This window comes from Falco naumanni, chromosome 4 (assembly GCF_017639655.2).
Source record: "Falco naumanni isolate bFalNau1 chromosome 4, bFalNau1.pat, whole genome shotgun sequence".
Taxonomy (NCBI): Eukaryota; Metazoa; Chordata; class Aves; order Falconiformes; family Falconidae; genus Falco; species Falco naumanni.
Window position 1 is genome coordinate 51,777,016 of NC_054057.1, and position 14,766 is coordinate 51,791,781.

Here is a 14,766-nt window from a genome sequence, read left to right on the forward strand (position 1 = left end):
GAAATTCTGCATTTGCTGCTAGAAGCTTCCCTGTGAGCTGTTAACAACTTCTGTTGCTCTTCGTATATGACTCCACAAGGAGAAGGACATACAAGTAATTCATGTTCCATCATTAGTATAGCTTACAGTGGAGTGGAATTAAAATCTCTGTGTAAGGAGGAGCCAGGCTGTGAGAATACTAAAGTGCTGTCAGGAAGGTATGTGGATGATGGGAAGATGAATTATATTATAGTTGCTTGAGATACAGTAAAAACACTTTATGTAGTCTGAGATGTGCTGTCTCTGCAGTGTAAATAAAGACGATGCAAGAAAAATACATAGCTGCTTATTCTGTCACTAAAAAATAAGAACTAAAGAGAGAGCAAAGAGTAGGTACCTGACAGTTATTTTCCTGCAATGAAATTGAGCTCTTGAAGACACGTAAAATACATGAAACATTTTGCACTTGTCATTTCTGTGAACTGAGAAAATAATTGTGCTTATCATCAGTGACTTAAGAGTTTTACAGTCTTAAGAAGCTGTTTATTGGTGATGCATCAATGTAAGGGTTTAAATTGATACATCTTTCTCTGTAGCTTGATCAGTGATTTGTCTCTGTTTTCCCATAGATCAGACCTCTTAGTTTAATAACATAATGGCAAAAGGTAGTTACTTTTGCTGTGTATGTCTGAAGAATACTTTCCATCTGGGAGCATCCCAGTTGGCTAATATTTGGTTTGATAAATTTTAAACAGCTTGAAAGTTTCATGTTGTTTTTAGAATTAATTTAATTCATTACTTAGAGACGGAGTATCTGCTGCCTCCTATGAGTCCAGTTTCTTTGTGTGAAATTCCATTAATGCTGGCTCATTCTTCATATTAACTTCTCAGATATTTTGGTGACATTCAAGCATTTATATTGATGTAAAATTGTGAGGCTGACCTTTGGAATCACAGAGTTGGGGTTTCATCTTAACAGAGAGGATTGTGAATCCTGCCAGTGACTGGACTGTGTAGTGCTTCAGGCCCTTTCTTTTATTTAAGGAAATCTGCTCTAGCACCATTTGAACATTAGTCAATCTCTGAACCTTTTGCTACTCCAGGATAGGTTTGTTTATGCCTGTAGCTTATTTCATAATGTATGTGATCTTAACTAAGAGCATGATAACCTTTCTTTCAAGGCAGCTCTGGTACCATTGCCTGTCTTGCATTGCTCATATGCTTTCTCTGACCTAGGTCAGTTAGTTTTTTCCATTAACCATCTGTTCTTAAGGCATGTGCTGTATTGAGCATAACAGCGAAGCTTTCTCTTCTTGCCAGGTAGGGACACTTAACAAAAGCAGGAACAAAGCAAACTTACCTACTGGAGATTTGTTGTCAGATTTGTATTTTGAAAAGTGTGGTTGTTGCTTGTGTAGTTACTATCACCTCAGCTTTTTATTATTTTCCTTGTAATGTTATACTGGTGGAGATGTTTATTTTAAAATTTTAAGTCAATTCTAACAAAACAATGGGGTCTATTTTCTTGGCTAATTTTAGAGAAACTTTTAGTATACACAAGTCGAAAACTATGATTACCAACACGGAACTGAAAAAGTTTGAAAAACAACATGTTACAGTGATGACTAAAGTAAGCTACTTATTTTCAAACAACATGATTATCTTCTTATAGTAGTTGTCGTAATTACTGAAACTACATTTGTAGAGTTCAGTGTTCATTTAGAATGAAAATCTTTGTTAATATGATCGGATGAGCTCTGCAAGCAAGGACGGGGAATGAAGACTCCTCTTTAGAATAGATGTGAATTAATTCACAGAAGTGGAGAGAAAATTTTTCCCCTGAGCAGTATCTTAACATTGTCAACTGTTGCTTCTTTCAGAAAATAGAAGGGTTTGCACAGACCTGTCCATTGATCTTGATGCAGCCTTGAGTTTCTTCTGTTCTGTCTTACTGGATGACGTTAAAAAGTCAGCCATGTTCTGTCGTGTATTGTAGTTCATCTATATTTTCTGTGGAAGTGGGCAGCCAAGGGGTTGCAGGCTGTACTGGCATGAAATATTGGTGTGAATCAGTGGGCCAGATGGTATTTAATTCTGTTACCCATCTCCACCATAATACCTTCATTGCTCACTGTGAAATTTTCTCCCCAAATGAAAGTGTGTGTGTGTATATACACATACATATAGTGTATATATTTATTACATTTCATTGCGGCTTTTGTGTTTTTATAAATATGCTAACTGCTGAGTCAGAGCTACTTGCAACTACTTATCCAGTCTTAGAAAAACTTCTCAAGGCGATTACACACAGGTGCTTCCTCTGAAAAATATTCTAAGTAATCAAATATTATCTGCATTTTAATTTCATAACTGTAAATGGAGAATCATAAAGTGTATTTAGGAGGAGAAATCGTTCATCCCTGAAGCAGCTCCACCAGCTTTAGCAAGAGTGCACAAGCAGTTCAAGTATTTTTGTAATTTTCTTTCTGAACCTTTGTGCATAACCCTAAAATCTTCCTGGATACTTGTCTCCTATGGCGAATTGTATCACTGCAGCTCAGCCTTTTTGCCAGTGTAGGCAATATGTGTAACTGTTGTATTGGTCTGACAGCGTACTGCTTTGTTGTCAGTTCAGACCCAACTGGGTGAACTTGTTGCTTAGGAAATCTTTCTCTTTTCTGTGTTTCTGGAGGACTGTGGGGTTGGGTTTTTTAAATGATTCATTACCAGTGTGATTGTACTGCCACTCCCTTTTTGCCAGAACAAAACCTGTTTTGCTTCCCTAGGCTATATTTTATTCGGAGTATGTTTTCTTTTGTTTTTCTGTTTTAAATGGTGGTCCTCCCAGCTCAAGAGGACAACTTATTTCATAACAATACAGGAACGGTTAGCCAGACTTTCAGAGACAGTTAAATCATTATTGAAATACAAAAGTAGATTAACAGTTAACATCTGCTTGGTTATATGCAATGCAGGCAAGAAAACTTATGCAATAGCCTTTTGCCCTGGGTGGCTTTAAAAGGCGAGGGTGAGGGGAGAACTTGGTGGTGGCAAGGAAATGAGAACTTTATAGTCATCTCTGTGGTTTCTGCTATTCTGTGTCAGCTGCTTCCACCTGGTGGCCATTTTGCAAGAATCCGTTATTTTAAAAGAAGTGTTCAAAAAACAGATGTGTCTTTACCCCCCTAAAACGACAAATATATTCTCCATTTAGGTTGTTAAGCAGCAAAAGGAGTATATTAGTGTGATGTAACATGGTTAATTCTTATGAAGTAACTGAGGGTTATTTTCTCCAACAGTGGTTTATCAGATACAATAATATTGGATATAATATCCAACTACTTGGTCCTTCCAAATAGAATTACAGTCCCCCTTGTCAGTGAAGTGCAGATTGCTCAGCTGCGGTTTCCTATACCAAAGGTAAGCATGTTTCAGTTAATACTAAGAATTTCACATTTAGCTTTTTGTGTAGTAGTAACCGCTAAAGATATGTACATCTGTGTGAATTTCTAGAGTTACTGCAGTAGTACAAGTTATCATGAATCCAGTCACTTAAAATAATTAATTTATAAATAATTTCTGTTGAGTTAATGCTTCATAATAACTCCAAGAAGGATTTTTTTTTAGTTTATGTTAGAATCTTAAACATATTACTTGCAAAAATCTAGTTCAACTGTATAAACTAAAAAATAAGTAGCGTAAGTTTTATATTATCGCTGTAAATCATTGTTAGTGCTTTTCACTTGACAGTTGTTACTATTTATTGTTACTCACTTCGGGTAGCATGGCATTTCTTGATATAACTGGCATGTTTCTGCTTGTTGATGAAATCTTGTTTTCAGGAATATCTTGCATGCTAGGTCTTCTGTGTATGTGGATCATCATTGATATCTCTCCATTTACAGTGTATCCAAACTAATTTTCATGTTAAGGAAATCACAATGGAAATGATAAAGACACATATTGCATAAATTGTGATGACACAGAAGCTTTCAAATTGCTACCTAAACTTACCTTTTCCTTTTTCAGGGTGTTCTAAGGATACACTTTATAGAAGCTCAGGACCTGGAGGGGAAAGATACTTACCTAAAAGGGATTGTCAAGGGAAAGTCAGATCCTTATGGAATCATCCGTGTGGGCAACCAGATTTTCCAAAGCAAAGTCATAAAAGAAAATCTCAATCCAAAATGGAATGAAGTTTATGAGGTATAACCAATAAAAATATCTTTTTTTGCGTTCTGTAAAGTTGTCTTCTAGAGTTTCTTTTGTTGAAGGTGATACTCTGGGGACTTCCTGGAGGACCTTCTTGATATTTCCCTCTAAAAGCCCAAAGTTCTGTAACAAAACAGAAATTCTCCATTGATGTATACGCTTTTTTGTCTAGACTAAGCATCAGTAATTCTGAAGAGCAGTCTAGTCTATTAAAGCCAACATTAGCAAGTCACATCAAAAAAGCTCTTATGCTTGCTCTACTCATTAATTGCATCTTTTTAAAGCATTTGCTCATTGATAAGTTTTAATACACGAGTACACTGCAGTTCGATGTTTTACTGTTACTATGCCATTTAACAAAGCTGATTAGTTTTACTGTTGACAGTGCCATCTTACTGTACTTCCAGGCCTTAGTATATGAACATCCAGGACAGGAGCTGGAGATTGAGCTCTTTGATGAAGACCCAGATAAAGATGACTTCCTGGGAAGGTAATGGATATTTGTTACATAACATAAAGGAATGTCACGGATAATATGTTTGTAGGTATTAAAAGAGGTGGAATATTTTCATGTAGTCTTTATTATTACTATTTTATTTTATCGTAGTTGCAGTTCTGCTAAATTAATGTATTATCAAAATTATGGCAGTAAGTAGTTCCCTAATTGCTTCATATATGTAGATAAAAATGTGCTTGTGTGTGTATATACACATCTATATGTTCACATATTTTTTTAAAAATATGGTAAGTATTGTGGGTACCCAGAAAAAAAAAAATGGGTGGTTTTTTTTGTTTTGTTTGGGTTTAGGGGGATTTTTTTTTCGTTAGGGATTGTGCCCTACCTGCTTTGATGTTTGTAAGCTAACACTAAGTCTTAATTATTTTTTCAGGCAGAGTTGTAAATTGTAAAACTGTGTATCTTCCTCATCTTCATAGTTTTTAAATAGATATCTTGCAGTTTATTTTTCTCTAAAAGCTGATGTTAACTATTAGATTAAAGAAAAAAATTTACTGTAATGCTTTTGCAAACATTACTCACTCTTAAATTCCATAGGCCTACCTTAAAGGTAGTAAACTTAGTTGGTAAACTAAGTGTTTACCCATAAACGTTTCAGGGTTTTAGTCAGCTTCTTTCTCCAGTAATTTGTCACCTTTATTTCTTGCAGAGTTTTGGAGCTTCTCATTGTTGCTTTCCATACAGAGTAGAACTCCCTTATCTTTCCAGCTCCTTCTCTCTTAACAGGAGCAACAGTACCTACTTCTCTTCTCATTAAAATAAAGAAGTAGGTAGTACAAAGGCTTCTTTTCTTTGCACTTCTGTAATCTTACACTGAAGTGGTTGGGGGGAGGAAGTGGCATAGCGTGTACATCAGTACTGATAAAATAAAAAGCCATGACAAATGTTCATGCTGTGGCATGCAGTTGTCTGCCTTGTTTAATTTTTAGCAGATTCCCTGATACATTTTTAGCTTGTGTGAACAAGCACTCTCCCAGACAATGCCAAGGCATGAATTTGGTCACAGCATATGTCCAGGGGCTATTTCCAGTGGGTAGTTTGGATGTAGTCGCCATTTTGAGAGTTTGGCCAGGTGTATGGGAGCCGTACTGTGCCAGTTGCCCTCGTAGCTACAAAATATTCTCTAGTATAGGCATATTTTCTGTTACCCTGCATTCGTCTTTGTTCAGCCATTTCATTCCCTACTTATTCCTCTCTTAGGAGCTAAAAGAATAGTATTCTGCTCTTTTGATCTCAGTGGAAGCCTGGAGACTCAGCAAGCACAGGGTGGGGTTTGAGTTCTGTGTTAGGTTTTTTGCTTCTTGGCTAAAATACGTATTCTTTTCTTTTTTCTAGTTTGATGATCGATTTAATTGAAGTTGAAAAGGAGCGTCTTCTAGATGAGGTAAGTGTTCAGTAAGCTTTGGTTTTAAAAACCCCATATGTTGTATATGTAGTTATTGTACTATTATTTTTTTCCTGGGCATAGTTCCTGTATATACGTGAATAACCTTAATGCTATAGAAATAGAATTGCTGATGATCGGTACAGTGGTTTAAGAGATACCTGAATTGGTGAAATCTGAAGAATAATGCCATTATTCTGTCTTCGGATTTTAAGATTACTAGTTGGTAAATGCAAAAACCAGTAACCTGTGTATTTGGTGATAGCTTTTTCTTGCAGGAGATAGTTAATTGTTTGGTTTAATTATTATCGGACTTAACAGACTAATTTTCATCCTGTATGTAAGAGAAGAGAGATTTTATGGTAACATTATGCAGGGTTTGTATTTCCAGAACATGTTTACAGAACTTAAAGAATTCTCTCCATATTTTAAAAAAAACATTTTACAATATAACATAGAGGTTTGCATGGCAGTTTTTGTTATTCTGTGTTGTTATATTTAGTGTGAAATAGGACAGTGTAAACAATCAGATCTTTTCAGGTTATGCAGACTTCAGCTCTATGCGATTTCTAAGCTGCATCTAAGATGTTCTGAGCTGCAATTGCAGTTGTGTATCTGTCTGGTTTCAGTTTATTTCACATTACTTTGCTTAACTTTCAGTGGTTTACTTTGGATGAAGTGTCCAAAGGAAAATTGCATTTAAAACTGGAATGGCTCACATTGATGCCAACTGCTGAAAATCTAGACAAGGTATTAAAGGAACACATTACTTTTATCCTAATCTTAATTGTTGTGGGGTGTTTTTTGTTGTGTGGGGGTTTTGTTTTGTTTGGTGTTGGGTCTTTTTTTGTTATTGTTAACTAGTATAATTCTTTAGTTGTGAATTTGTATAAACCTGTAACTTTATTCCAAGCTATTTATCTTTAGAAATCTCAAACCAGTCATGACTGCCAATATACTCTTGTGGCCAAGGGATTTTAAAATGCTTTTGTCGTCCTCTTCTCTTAATGTTAGGTTTGAGAGTATTAGCTAATAGCTCATTAGCCTGAGAGATGAAGTGAAATATCATATCATAATCTGTCCAGTCAAAAAAAATTAATTAGGAATTGGGTTTGAAAAATATATATATGAATTTTGAAAACTTTTGTTGTATGCTTCATAGTGTGCATTTGTGAATGTTTGCATTTTGGGAGACGTTTTAAAAATATTTTTCAGGAATGGGAAAGAAATAATAACATTATTTGATTTTTCAGAAAGGCTTACAGTATGTTTTTGGTTTAGGTGCTAACAAGCATTAGAGCTGATAAAGACCAAGCCAATGATGGGCTTTCTTCTGCATTGCTTATTCTCTATTTGGACTCAGCAAGAAACCTGCCTGTAAGTTATACTCTGCTAGATACTCTTTTGTCATGGGTCTCTCTTGTGTACTTCCAGCATGTCTTGCTTGGTAGTATGGCACGCTGCTCTACTAACACACATTATGTCATGTTTTTTATACTTTCTCTTGTTTCAAAACATGTAATGTAAGGTCCACGTTTTTAGTAGTATAGTATTACAGAGGTATCTTTAATAAAACATTACCCTTTAATCAGTGTGTTTTTTTCTTAAAAGAATGCTCCTTTCCTGGACTTGAAAGGCTGCATGGTTTTATTACACAGTGTTTTCCATAAATAGTATGGGACTAGCATGAGCATTTTTAAGGAACTAACTGGGAAAAGGTCCACTTCCTTGAGTTAAGGTAAACCTGCTTGCTTTGGTTTAGGGTATCTGTGGTAGGTAGACTTGAAGGTACTGAAGTTCTCATCATGAAATCGATACTGTGCAGTTGGTGTTATCAGTGGCAGAATACTTGTCAGAGATTTCTGTGAAGTTGTCGTTTGGAGTATTGTTTATTTGCTTGTGCAAAATACAAAACAAAAAAAAAATAGATGGTTCTGTCATTATATGGATTCTATTATGGGACTGAAATAGCTTGTTTATGACAAGCACAGACTGTTTTGTAGTTTATTTCAGGTTAGTACTGTTCCTGGTTGTAAATGGTGACGGTAATAAATTAAACCCTACCACAAATAGATATTTGAAGCATAACACTGAGTTTTGCAGTTTTTCGGCATTGCTATTAGATGAGAAATTCTGGAAGTGATGACTAAAATACACATCATAGAATAAAGTTTTCAAGCCTCAAAGTTTTTTGCCTGCATTTTGCAAATTTGTCCCCTCATCTTAAATGTCAGTTAAAACACTGCATCAGAGTGGTAACAAATGAAACTTTAATAGCCTAAACAATTTACATCACTGATTAGTGATTTCATGTCTGTTCCAGGGTGTACAGAACAGTGTTTGAGTGTTTGGAAGTAATATTTATAGGTTATCTTAAAAGCTAAAAAGGTGCAGCTCATTTGGAATAGAGTCCTGCATCATCTTTTTAACTTCACTGTACTGAATTCGGTAGAAGTCCGTAACTTAGCAGAAAAAGAGTAGAGTTACTGTAGTACAGAGTAAGCAGATAGAGAATAGAATTATGGTGTGCTTAACATCAGTTTCAGAATACTGCAACACACAGGAAAAGTCTGTCTGCCATCTGTTTTGTGAACTAGATTAATTTGAACCCACTTCTGTATTTTCTTGTTCAACTACTGGATTTTATGCAAACTGTTACAAGTTGAATATATCAGTTAAAATACACTAAAGTATCTTACTTAACATGGATAATTTAAAGTTCTGTCATCCACAATTTCCAATTTTTTTCCATACAACTCTGCTTCTTTGTATTAGATTAGCTTTTGCAACAAATAGAGGCTTTGTCATAAGAGTAGGTTTTTCCATTCCAGTTTTAAACAAACATTCTGTAACATTGTCTCCCTCCTTCAGAAAGGTTAGGCTGCAAGTCTTGAGTTACGCCTACTTTTGGGGACAGTATTTTAATTTCACTGTCTTAATCAGTACTCTGATCAATAGATCTCTAAACTCTAGGGCACAGAAAGGGGAAGTTCCTTGCACGAAGCTGACCAGTTAGGAAATTTGGGAACAGGATCCCGAATTTCTTATTGCTGTGTCAGCTGTTCTCTCTACAGTACAAGATTGCTGGAGTGGATTGAAAATAAGGATGGTCATAGTGTAGGACCTGTTTAACCCTCTTTTTTTTTTTTTTTTTTCCCTCCTTGCTCTAAAAGCCCAGAAAATCAGTTGCTGCAAATGACTCAGTATTTGACTGCAAGTCATTTTCTTTCCAGAAGCGTGTTGTCAAGAATATGATAGACAGTAACACTGAACAATTGAAAATTCCATTTACAAATTTACAACAGTAAAATAATACAGTACTGTGTTAAATTCAGGTTGTCCAAAACCAGATACAAAAAAGCTTCACAGTTAGGTGGGGGGGAAAATATCACGGGAAGACTTCTTCATGCAGGAGGACTGAAGAGATTCCTACAGATTCTATAAAGACAATGCATAGATAATGTCATGGAGCTGCTAGACAAACTGCAGTGAATTATAGCAAGTACAACTTTGTCCATTTGATTCTAATATGGAACAACATTCACAGGACTAAACATGAAAGTCATCTGGCTTCTCATGTTGTGTCATATTCACTGCTGGGGTCATGTAGCATAACAGCAAAAGTAATTGCTCTTCAAGATTGCTTGTGTTTATGGGGAACAAAAAGTTCAAAGAGAATGAAATATTAAAATTACACTGACCTTTATTAATAGTTTTGAAGACTTTTGTCTACAACTTTTAATGTTACAGCTGAAATATTTCCTAGATGACTAAGTACTTTTTATTACCTTCAAAATGGATTTCTTAAGTTAATGCTTATCACTGGTACACTGTGGATCTTGTCATCAGCCTTGTTTTGTCTGAGTTATAGTGGATAATCCTCAGCACAGGGCTTTCTTTTGCACAGATGTATCCTATTTGTGGGTAGAAACACTAGGATGATTTATCTGACATATATTTCAAGTGAAATAGAAACAGTGTAGAAGGCTGGTCTCTAAATCTGCTTAGCTGGATCTGCCATATAAATCTTAACTACCAAGAGTAAACTTGGAAAGTGGGTAAATATCTTTGAATATAAATAAAAACAAAAAAAACCATTTCACCTTGCTGCACTACTGAAAGTAATTTAACAGATAAAACTATTTGAAATGGCAAATATTTACTTACTTTTTGTTATCTGCTGTTTTCTCTGGAATCTTTTGACTGTTTTCCTTAACTTTTTTGTGTAGTAAAGCTGCTTATGCATTCATTCTGCCACAATCCCATCACTCTGCTTTCTCCTTCCATTTCCATCTTCCTAAGAGTATCTACGAGGGAAACTTTGGGTGTGGATACTTAAAAGAGAGGAGAGCATCGGGACTAGTCTTTTGTGAAAACACTACCTCACTCTATAGAGCACTATTTGTGAGTTCTCTGGTATTATTTGTATTGTACCTTTTATCTGCCAGAGTGTGGATTAGCGCTACTAAAGCCACTCACTCTAGTGGAATGAGAGCATGCAATTTGTTTTGCTGCATGGTTTCAACAAGTGTGCATTGTTTTTGTGCTATTTTTATTGCATTTTAAAGGCTACTTAAGTTTCATTGATCAGCATATCATTGGGTAAGTAAATAACTTTTTATGATAAAAACCCAAGATGACTTTGTTGCAAAAGCTTTTACGTTTAACCTAAATGGCTGATTCATTGAGAAATGAAATGCATACTATAAAATGCATATTATATTAGCACACTGTATGCTGGTGAATTGTTGGCTTTTATTGCAAAGAAATGAAAATAATAAATCTTACAACCAACATCCTTGTAGTTGCTTTAAAAGGTGATGCACTCAATGTTTGTAAGAACTTGCAACCCCTCCACAGTGGTTCAAGTACTGCTTTAAAAATGGGTGTGGTTCTTTGTGCTCCCCAAACTATAAATTCCCTTGTAAATTCTGTTTCACTCCATGGTGCTCCTTGTTTTGCAAATTCCCAAGCTCCTTTTCTTTTTTTTCAAATTAGTCTATAGTTAAGAAAAGCCAGGCTAGGCAGAACCATCAATTAATATATTTTGCTTGAATTTAATGTTACAAGATTATTACAAGCTAATGAGCATCTGCATGTCTTCAATCTGTAAACACAGCCTTGGTATCCTCGATAAGGATGAGAATTTGTTCAGAATGAGAACTCCTTTGCCACAGAGACATGGGTATGCCATTGTAGATTGTGCAGATAAATTTGTTGCTGGCTAGCTACTTTTGGCTGATAACATAAACCTGGATTTAAAAACACCTTCCCCTCTGCCTCCCTCCCAAATCTCTTTTCTGTGGTTCTTTCAGTTGTTTCTGTGTAGAAGTTAAAGTATGGAAAAGTTACATCCATTACCAAATTTTGTTAAAATTTAGTAAGTAGTGCAGTTCACAAACTATAGTTCAGTTATCTTGGTATTATACTGATATGTAGTTGCTGTTTCTTTAAGTTATAAAAATACTAGATACATCCTAAAAATAATAATAATTAAAAAAAAATCTTGTTAAAGAGTGTAGCCCTGATGTTTTTGTTGGTCTTGGGGTCTTTGCATTAGTGCATGTCATCTGCATATAATAACATCTATTTATACATTGAACAAAACTTTCAAAATCCCTGAAGCGATCTGCGAGTCAGAGTGGAACAGCAACCATTTCAGGATAGCCAGGTAACAGCACTCTTAACTGCCTTGCTCTGCAGTTGCATGGGTTCTAGTCCTGCAACAAGCAAGAGGATGAGATTTGGCTGGAGGCCAGGAGTGAGGAGAGAAGCATAGTAGCCCAGAGGTAACTTTAGCAGTTATAAAACTGCATCTTGTTTTCAGGGCATCTTTAAACATGAGGTATTGAGCAAACATTCACACCTGCAAGTTCAGATATCTACTGAAACTGTGACATGAGTTACTTGAGGGGGGTGGGAAGTATTTAAAAGAGGGTTCACTTTATATGGAGAGAGGAAAATCCAGTGCCCTGAGTGCTCTCTTCCTTTCTAGACAGTTTTATTGACTCCTGGGAACCTAGGTTCATGACACCTAATTCAGACATTTACCCATCTAAATTGATTTGTCTGCAGTTAAGGAGTATGAATAGTGTTCTTAGTATAATTTCTGAAAGTGAGTAGCACTAGTTTTATTATGTGTTATGTTTAATCATACATTTTGATGTATTCATAACATTTTTTCTTCTAATTTGTTGTCTATATAATATATAAATTATCCAAATTTTAAATCGGCTCTTACAGATAAGTGATTGTCTTCTGGTTATCAATTGAGGGCACGCTCACAGATTTAGAAACTTCTAAAGCCCCGTTTCAATCCCAAGCAAGACTTAGTGAGTCAACAGAAGTAATGAGTTGTACTCCAAAGCATATTGAATTAGGACCTAGCTTAATAAGGAAACAGCTTGTTTGTTGGTGTAATTTATTGGTTTGTTACTAGTGTTCACTGCAAATGTCACTGGCTGTTACAGAATGCTAACCTGAAATCTGGTTTATTCCACTGTGTCAGTTATCAGTGTAGTTCTTGGATACCCATTCCCTTTTCCTGTGACTGCAGACACACACAAAACCATAGGAAGACAATTCTGTCACCCAGGGGAAGACCTTTTCTTGGCTTTTCATATTGAATACTCCCTTTTCTTCTCCTAGTCTCCTCCTGCCCAGCCTTTCAGCCACCATCCTCATGGACCTGAAGCTCCTTCCCTTGAAACCTCAAGTCTGGCTTAAACATATTTGCCCCAGCTGATGTCCCTCTTGGCCTATCCTTGCTATGATTCCAGAGGAACTGAGACATGTTCATTATCCAGGAATCATTGGTTGTCTGCCTTTGTAATTGATCACATAGGTTTGTTTTTGACTTTTAAAATTATTTGAAATAATAATATAGGGGGGGAAAACCGTGTACTGAATATGCAGGTGCAGACGTGAAGGAAAGATGGCCAGTAAGTTAAGGGGCAGTTTAGGATTCAAAATTATCTTGATGAATTACAGATATGATCTAGAAAAATAAGGTACTTTTCCATAGAGTACAGTCATTGCATCCATATAAATATGGGATGGAAATAGTTGTCTGATGGATAGCCCAACAGCAACAGATCATGCTGTATCATATTGCTATGAAAGACAAACACCCTCCTGTATATAGAAGAGAGGAATGCAGCCTCTAAGATGTATGGACTCATCCTTCTGGTCTACTTAGCCATTACTAGGCCCTGATTTTGGCTGCAGCAATTTAAGGTATGGTGGACAGCCGTAATGATAGTAAGAAAGCCAGAAAATGTGACTAGCAGAGGAAGAGAATTTAGCATTATGAGGTAACGATGGGGATGGAAATGATACAAGGCTGCTGCAAACAAAGTGGCTTTTTCATGTTTGTCAGAAAACAAGAAACAGTGCTTAAACTCCAGCAAGGAACAAACCCATTGGGCATTAAAAATGTTTCTAACGAGAAGGATATTTAAACATTAGGATTGATCTGTCTAGGGATATTGTCCAGTCTCCTTCTTGGAAGGTCTTTAAGTACAATACAGGTAAATAGCTGTGGAATATTCCTTAATTTTATTTTAAGACAAATAATTATTTAAAAAACCCCATAAAACCAGCCAAAACTTATTTCTGATTTTCATCAGTTTCACCATGAAGTATGTTTGTCCTGAGACAGAAATTTTTAAGCTAAATGCTGGGAATCTTGCCATGTATATTGGACAACTTGAGGATATGGACATTCCAAAAGAAAACATAAAAAAGTATTTCTGCATAAAGGTTACATCTCTCTTCAAATTATAGTCGCTTTTGGATTTGAATTTCAGAAAGGTATTTCTTTTGGCAGAGCACTGATAATACCAGTTCCTGTTCATAAACCAGCATATTTTAAAAGGCCATTATGCAATTTTTTCTGTTGCCACACGCTACAGCTTTTAAAGTAGAATTCTCCCTTGAAACAAAACTTTGTGCTTAAAGAAAAAAACAGCTATAAGTATAGTAACTTGAAATCTGTTTTATTTCAAAATTCTGTTCTCTGAAATTATTTCTTATGACTTGAATGAAAATTTTATGTAACATTTTCGTACTTTATATGTATCACTTGAAGAACAATGTGTTATTCTTAAGCAGTTTTTTCTATTTTATTTTAATGGAAAGTAGTCAGGAGTTCTGTCCTGCTAAATCAGTTCAAATTTCTGTTGTTAGTTTATTTGCTTGTCTTCATTCAAGTAAAGCAGTAGACCTTCATTCTAGTTAGTGTGCTGTTTGTATCACTCATCTGCTGAAGAGGCTCGAATGACTTTGACTTTTATAATGATCTAAGTCCTGTCAGTACTTTCAGCATTGTCATTTCTCCCATAAGAGGACTCCTTCACATAATTACTTGACTTACCATCAGAGAAGCTTCTATGTTGCAAAAACAGACCAAATTTTTTAAAGGTTCATTCAGAGGGCAGTCCATAGGACATCAGGCATTCAATAAAACCAGTTTTGTGAATTTTCTTTATTATGGTTAAAAAAAAACTGGTAAGGGAAATATAAGTGGACTGAAAGTGAGTATATGAGTTTTAAAGGAGAATACAAACATTCAGAGACGACAAGAGGAAGAAAAAGAAAGCTCTGTCAGACTTTTTTTTGTTGTTGTGGTTCCTTCATTGTTTTGTTTTAAAGATTTTTGGGGGTTTTTAGGTTG

At 35.6% G+C, this 14,766-nt stretch overlaps 1 protein-coding gene across 2 annotated transcripts in view; it reads left to right on the forward strand.

Moving 5' to 3' along the window:
- The window catches only part of ESYT2 (extended synaptotagmin 2), an 84,349-nt gene that overhangs the window by 54,268 nt on the left and 15,315 nt on the right, over window positions 1-14,766 (forward strand). For both annotated transcript variants that reach the window (XM_040590260.1, XM_040590261.1), the window contains exons 8-13: window positions 3,279-3,399; window positions 4,009-4,185; window positions 4,599-4,681; window positions 6,044-6,092; window positions 6,753-6,842; window positions 7,374-7,469. In XM_040590260.1, the coding sequence (XP_040446194.1) occupies window positions 3,279-3,399; window positions 4,009-4,185; window positions 4,599-4,681; window positions 6,044-6,092; window positions 6,753-6,842; window positions 7,374-7,469 (616 nt within the window). The remainder of the gene's footprint in view (window positions 1-3,278; window positions 3,400-4,008; window positions 4,186-4,598; window positions 4,682-6,043; window positions 6,093-6,752; window positions 6,843-7,373; window positions 7,470-14,766) is intronic.